Source organism: Cygnus olor, chromosome 16 (assembly GCF_009769625.2).
Source record: "Cygnus olor isolate bCygOlo1 chromosome 16, bCygOlo1.pri.v2, whole genome shotgun sequence".
NCBI lineage: Eukaryota > Metazoa > Chordata > Aves > Anseriformes > Anatidae > Cygnus > Cygnus olor.
The window spans coordinates 16,142,805-16,149,689 of record NC_049184.1 but is presented as its reverse complement, the minus strand read 5'-3'; the positions used below and the strand labels follow the sequence as shown (position 1 = coordinate 16,149,689).

Here is a 6,885-nt window from a genome sequence, read left to right as displayed (position 1 = left end):
CCCTCCGGGCGCGGCTCTGCCGCGGCACGCGGCCCCCACCCCCCCCCCCTTTACGGCCGGCGCGGGGCCCCGGGTGGGCGGGCGGGCGGCGCGCATGGGGGCGGGCGCGGCAGCGCTGGGGCGGGCGGCGCTGGCGGCGGCGCTGGTGCTGCTCTACTACGGCTTCTCCATCGGCATCACCTTCTACAACAAGTGGCTCGTGAAGGTGCGGGGCGGGGGCGGGCGGGCGGGCGGCGGCAGTGGCAGTGGCAGTGACGGCGGCTGTCGGTCCCGCAGAGCTTCCCGTTCCCGCTGCTCGCCACCCTGCTCCACCTCCTGCTCATCTTCGCGCTCTCGGCGCTGTTCCGCGCCCTGGCGCGCTGCCGCTCCGGGCGGCCGCGGGCGACGCTCTCCTGGGCCGACTGCCTCCGCCGGGCGGCCCCCGCAGGTACGGCCGGGCGCGGCGGGGCGGGGGGCGCCGGGCGGCGTCTCGGGGGTGCCCGGGCCGCTTCAGGAGCCGCGGCGTCCCCTCGGGCCGGGGGCCGGCGGTTCGGCGGTCCGCCGCTTCCCGGGGGTAGGCGCAAAGCCGCGGGGAGCAGCAGCCGCCGCCGCTCCGCCGGGGCACTGCTGCTGGCGTCCGGTGCGTTTCCTTAACGGCGCTTCAGGCGCAGATTTTCCTTGAGACCTGCTGCGTTTGTTGTCATAACGAGAGCTAGTCAGAACGCAGGCGGGCCCTTCGGAACGTATTTTTTTTAAGGAATAACTGGCACGTGCAAACATACAACGAGAGTGTTGTAGACACCTCTGCAAGTTGTTTCACAGAATCACAGAGCAGAGGAGGTTGGCAGGGTCCTCTGGAGGTCACCTGCTCCAACCAGGAGCAAGTCGCCCTGCTCCAGGACCATGTCCAGACAGATTCTGAACATCTCCGAAGAAGACTCTAGCACCAATGGGCAACCTATACCGGTGCTCTGTCACCCGCACAGCGCAGAAGTGTTTCCTGCCGTTTAGACAGTACCTCCTGTCTTTTTTCAGTTTGCACCCATTGCCTCTTGTCCTGGCACAGGGCACCACTGAAAAGAGCCTGGCTCCATCCTCTTTGCACCTTCCCTTCAGGTATTTATAGACATTGATGGGATCTCCCCTGAGCCTTCTCTTCTCCAGGCTGAACAATCCCAGCTCTCTCAGCCTCTCCTCGCAGGAGGGGTGCTCCATTGATGATCTTGGTGGCCCTATATGGGATTATCTCCAGCATGTCCACGTTGCTCTTGTACTGGGGGCCCATCACTGGATGCAGCACTCCAGGTGCGGCCTCACCCAAGCTGAGCAGAGGGGGAAGAATCACCTCTCTTGACCTGCTGACAATACCTTGCCTAATGCAGCCAAGAATACCTTTAGCCTCCTTAGCAGCATGGGCACACTGCTGCTCATGTCCAACTTGGTGTCCACCAGGACCCCCAGGTCCTTTTCTGCTGCTTTCCAGCTGGGTGACCCCCAGCATGCCCTGGTGCCTGGAGTTCCTTCCCAGGTGCAGGACTCTGCAGTTCTCCTTGTTGAACTCCAGGAGATTTTTGTCAGCCTGCCTCTACAGCCTGTCAAGGTCCTTCTGGACGGCAGCGTGACCGTCTGGTGAATGAGCCACTCCTCACAGTTTTCTTTTCTGTAATGTTGATATTAAGCCATGCATTTACGTTAATTTAACCCTTTTCTCTAGTTAGAACTTGGTCTTTGCGATACAGAAGTTTATGTATAACACACAAAGCAGCTGTAGTAGATCTTGAGAAGCAAAGCTCCTACTCAAGAATACAGAATTCTAGCTATGTTAGCAATTCCTTGGTTGTATATTATCTTGGTTTAGTTGTAGTTGTAATGTCTCATACGGAGCCTCTGGTTCAAGATTTCTGTGAGATTTGTAATACCTTGCATAACATGTCCCGTGCTTTCTTGAAATTTTTTTTCTACATTTCTGTAGCAGTATTCCCTTTCAGCATAGCATGCCACTGGATCACTAAAACTGTTTTCTGTAGTAGCAAGCTAGTGAGCTGCATGCAGACGACACCAAATTAGGCACGAGTGTTGATCTGCTCGAGGGTAGGAGGGCTCTGCAGAGGGGTGTGGATAGGTTAGACTGGTGGGCCGAGGGCAACTGTATGAGGTTCAACAAGGCCAAGTGCCAGGTCCTGCACCTGGGGCACAATAATTCTGTGCAGCGCTACAGGCTGAGGGAGGAGTGGCTGGAAAGCCGCCTGGTGGAAAGGGACTAGGGGGTAATTGGTCAATAGCCAACTGAATAGGAGCCAGCAGGCTGCTCAGGTGGCCAAGAAAGCCAACGGCATTCAGGCTTGTAGCAGAAATGATGTGGCCAGCAGGACTAGGGAAGTGATTGTCCCTCTACACTCAGCTCTGGTGAGGCTGCACCTCGAATTCTGTGTTCAGTTTTGGGCCCCTCACTACAAGGAGGACATTGAGGTGATGGAGCATGTCCAAAGAAGGGCAGCAAAGCTGGTGAGGGGTCTAGAAAACAATTCTTATGAGGAGCGGCTGAGGGATCTGAGTTTGTTTAGCTAGAGAAAAAGAGGCTCAGGGAAGACCTTATCGCACTATACAATTACCTTAAAGGAGGCTGTAGTAAGGTGGGGATCAGACTCTTCTCCCAAGTACCAAGTGATGAGGGGAAATGGTCTCAAGTTGCACCAGGGGAGGTTTAGGTTGGATATTAGGAGAGATTTCTTTACTGAAAGGGTTGTGCAGCATTGGAATAGGCTGCCCAGGGAAATGGTTGAATCACCATCCCTGGAGGTCTTCAAGCAACATGTAGATATAGAACTTAGTAGCATTGTTTAGTGGTGAATTTTAGTACTAGGTGAAAGGTTGGACTAGATGCTCTTAGAGGTCTTTTTCAATCTGAGTGATTCTATGATTCTGTGAGGATTAAGGGTGCATGCAGAGGATTGTTGCCAGGCTTGCCTCTTCAGGTTTCTTGAAGTGACCTTCATACTTAGTTGTCATGCTCTGATGCATTCAGAAAAGACTAAATGGTGCAAATCTGTGATGGCTTTCAGTCACGGCAGGGGGAAAGGGGTTTCTGTTTTGTTTTTTTTTGTATGGCATATATTAAATAAGGGTGGTGCTGGGCCAAATTTGAATCACAGGGAACAGGATAGAAACAAACTGAGAATATCTGAGCCATTTTGGTATTGAAGAGTTAATGTGAGGAAAACAATTTTTTTTTCTGGATCTGCTCTCCTTCCTATTTGTGTGGTCAAGTAACAGGGATTTCTTTTACGTGGTGGAAGACAATTAACTTCAGGATTTTTCTTTGATTCTTTAGCTTTGTCTACTTCATTGGATATTGGACTGAGTAACTGGAGCTTCCTGTATGTCACTGTCTCCCTGTGAGTACAAATCTCGTCTTCCCTGGGAGTCCTCTGTGTGGCTTGGAAAATGCTTTGTCAGGGTCAATTTCTTGAAGAGGCATATGGCTTGGGGTTGGCATGTAGGGTATATGATAGCCTGGCTGGTAGCTATGTATCAGTGGGTGATCTAGTTCTTGAAGGTACTTTATTGGGAAGGACTGTATTAGAGGATACTGATAACGTACTTTGGTCCTTACAGCTACACGATGACCAAATCCTCTGCCATTCTCTTCATCCTGCTTTTTTCACTGCTCTTCAAGCTGGAGGAAATGGTAAGGGTCCAATGCAATGCTTTAGGGAAGCAAAATGTTAGGCCTAGGGAAACAGGCAGTACATGTACATGATACGTGTAAGTAGAGGAGGAATGCAATTGTGCGGATGAATGCGAAAGAGGTGCCTGTTTGGGTTCATCTTCAGGAGTCTCTGTAGTGATTTTGTGTTTGCTCTCGCCCAGAGGGTAGCATTGGTGCTGGTGGTTCTGCTCATCGCTGGGGGGCTCTTCATGTTCACCTACAAGTCCACACAGTTCAACACACAAGGGTTCATGCTGGTGCTCTGTGCCTCTTTCCTTGGGGGTATTCGCTGGACTCTCACGCAGATACTTATGCAGAAGGCTGAACTGGGTATGTACGGAGTTAAGAAGTGGGTCACCCTGCTGGTGATGGGGAGGGGAATAAGAAAATGGTAACTGTTGCTGCAGAAAAAAAACTTCTTGTGTAAGGGACAGTTTGAAATCTGGGATGGGGATCATCTGTTGGTGGGTAATGAAGATGGCTTGGCCTCTGCAGCAGCCTAGGTATGGGCATTTCAAATAAGGTTTACATCTACATATGGTAATAAAAACTCAAGGAACTATGTTATTCTATGGCTTGTTGTTACCCGGTCTGTTATTGATTCTCCTCTTTCAGGGCTCCAGAACCCCATTGATATCATGTTTCACCTGCAGCCGCTCATGTTCCTGGTGCTCTTCCCTCTGTTTGCAGTGTTTGAGGGTGCGTGAGTTAATTAGAGAAAGCAAGGGTAGCTTTAGAGAGTGGTTGGGGAGAGTGCTCAGCTGTTTGTTGTTAAAGGTGATTCATGTGGATAAGCGAACACTTGTGAACTTTACAAAGCAGTTGGGGACCTGGAGATACAAGGACCAAGATAGAATTTATGCTGGCAGAACATTATAGAGTGCGTAAGAATAGTAGCCCGCCACACTTGTGGAAGTAAGGGCTGTGAAAAACTGGCTCCATGTTCTCCGTATGCTGGAATGTGAGCAGCTCACCCCCATCTTGTTGTGGGGAGTCCTGGGAATTGGGAAGGGTACTGTGCTACTCACTTTCTTGTTCCTAGGCCTGCCTTTGTCCGTATCAGAGAAGCTCTTCCATTTCCATGAAGCAGGAATGCTGCCCTGTCTGGTAGGGAAGCTGTTCTTGGGTGGAATTCTTGCCTTTGGTCTAGGCTTTTCTGAGTTCCTCTTGGTTTCCAGAACATCTAGCCTCACCCTTTCCGTTGCTGGCATTTTTAAGGTAAGGCATGGTTCCTGTGCTAATACTAGAAGGCAAGTACTGAGTTATCCCTAATGGGCTTCCTGTGGTGGGAACTTCCTTACAGCTTTATAAATAATCTCCTATGATTTTTATTCTCCTTGCACAGGAGCTTGATGCTTTTCCTTGCAGTCTCTGCAGTGAAGGCCCTTGATCCCTGCTACTCTGACAGCAGAGTAGCAGAGCCCTTGGTCCTTGCTTGACAGAGTCTGATGGCTGTTCTATAAAAATACCATTGAAGTCCAAAGTTTGGTGGGATGTGGGAGAAACTAAAGCATATGGGCTTCATGAGCAATGGATGATGTGGGAGGGAAGAGAGGTTAAGAAGGGCACTCTCTTGCATCAGACCTGGATAAGGACAAACCAGTGGTTTGAGGTAACTGTAAATCTGGTTTGGCACATTCTCCCCTTCTTTGAGGGGTCCAGGACATGTACTTTTGAGCTGATTGGTAACATGTGAAACTTGTCTAATCCTATGTAGCCAAGCTGTGCAGTCAGGAGACTTAAAATCCCCAATTCCAGTTTGACAGGTCATTCTGTTTCTGGAATCTGTTTTTAGAACTTCTGCACATGGAAGAACGTGCTGGTGGAAATTAGCAGCCTGGCATCTTGATTTAGGCTTGAGCTGTAAAACATCTCATGCGTATCTCACTGGGTCCTGCCCTGCCACTTGTCATCTTTTTTCTTTCCACAGGAAATCTGCATTTTACTCCTCGCCACACGTTTGCTGGGAGACCACCTCAGTCTCTTGAACTGGCTGGGTTTTGCTGTCTGTCTGTCAGGAATCTCCCTTCATGTCATTCTCAAAGCCATAAATACCAAAGGTGATTCTGTTTTAAATGCCTTTCTGTTTCTCTGTAGGCATCCTTGTAGTTTCACTGAGCTCGAGTTTCCAGCTCGTTGCCAGTATTCAGGACTGATGGGTACTATAGTGAGTTAGCTTATTAGTAAATGGGCTGTCTGCATGCAGGTGAAAAAACACTGAATCTAAATGAAGAGGCAAGCTCTGACCCTGACCTGGAGCTGCTGCTGCACCACACTGAACATGGGGAGGAGGAAGAGGATGTTGAAACCATACAACAACACTGAGTGAACATGAAGCACAAAGAAAGGCTGCTTCTCTGTTCTTAACCGGACCTGTCTGACAACTGTCTGGGAGGAAGGTCCAAGACTCTGTGACTTCCCAAAGGAGAGCCAGTGCCTGGTGAGAGTCCTGCTCTTCTACTGCAATGTGGATCTGTAGATGCTGCACAGCGAACAGGCAATACCCCTTTCCCAGAGAGTGAACTTGGAAGATGAGCCCCAGTTCAGTGGAAGTAGAATGGAGTGGTGAGACTGGGAAATGCTACAGAAGACTTTCTAGGGAATGCTGAGGGATGTACATGGAGAGGGTAGACCATCAGCTGTGGATTGAGCATGGACATGTCTGGACCGCAGGGTGAATGGTTCAAGGATGATTTTAGTGGTGTTTAGGCTTTGGCTTCAATGGAGAAGGTAGATATATCTTCTCATGCTTGTTTTATGGTTCTGCCAAGTGAGAGTTCCTTTCTTCATGGAAGCAGATGATTGCACATAAATCCCAAGACTTGTCCCAGCGAGAAAAAGCCTTTGTGCTTAGTGACCTCTATGTGTGCATATAAGGGGAAGACGTAAATGTCTGCTGGTATTTGGGACCAACTGAACATAACCAAATGATGCTGGGTGGAGGAAGAACAGGGACACGTGAGTACTGCTGGCCACACAGCCATGGGAGGAGAGAGTAGTATCACGGGAGATCTAGCTTGAGCAGGAAGCTTATCAGAAAGTATGTGGGTATTTTTGTTCGTTTGTTTTTGGTAGTTTGGTTTTAATTTTAAATAAACTGATTTTCTGTTTTCCTTCTCTCTGCACAGTATACACCTGTGCTTCAGCAAGCAGAGGTCGTTTCTCTTTTGAATTCGTTTCAGACCCACACTACCTTG

At 49.8% G+C, this 6,885-nt stretch overlaps 1 protein-coding gene across 8 annotated transcripts in view; it reads left to right on the top strand.

Moving 5' to 3' along the window:
- Nucleotides 1-39: 39 nt before the first annotated feature.
- SLC35C2 (solute carrier family 35 member C2) overlaps nt 40-6,885 on the top strand; it is a 35,181-nt gene continuing 28,335 nt past the window's right edge. For 3 of the 8 annotated variants that reach the window (XR_005824804.1, XR_005824803.1, XR_005824802.1), the window contains exons 1-9: nt 41-205; nt 277-427; nt 3,311-3,374; nt 3,595-3,667; nt 3,850-4,018; nt 4,304-4,387; nt 4,731-4,906; nt 5,619-5,748; nt 5,895-6,128. Coding sequence is in view for 5 of the 8 variants with exons in the window: in XM_040575647.1 (XP_040431581.1) it covers nt 95-205; nt 277-427; nt 3,311-3,374; nt 3,595-3,667; nt 3,850-4,018; nt 4,304-4,387; nt 4,731-4,906; nt 5,619-5,748; nt 5,895-6,013 (1,077 nt within the window). In the remaining 3 variants the exon portion in view is untranslated. Of the gene's footprint in view, nt 206-276; nt 428-3,310; nt 3,375-3,594; nt 3,668-3,849; nt 4,019-4,303; nt 4,388-4,730; nt 4,907-5,618; nt 5,749-5,894; nt 6,843-6,885 lie in introns of those variants that run through there. The other 5 variants (XM_040575647.1, XM_040575650.1, XM_040575648.1 and 2 more) reach the window with 5 other exon arrangements.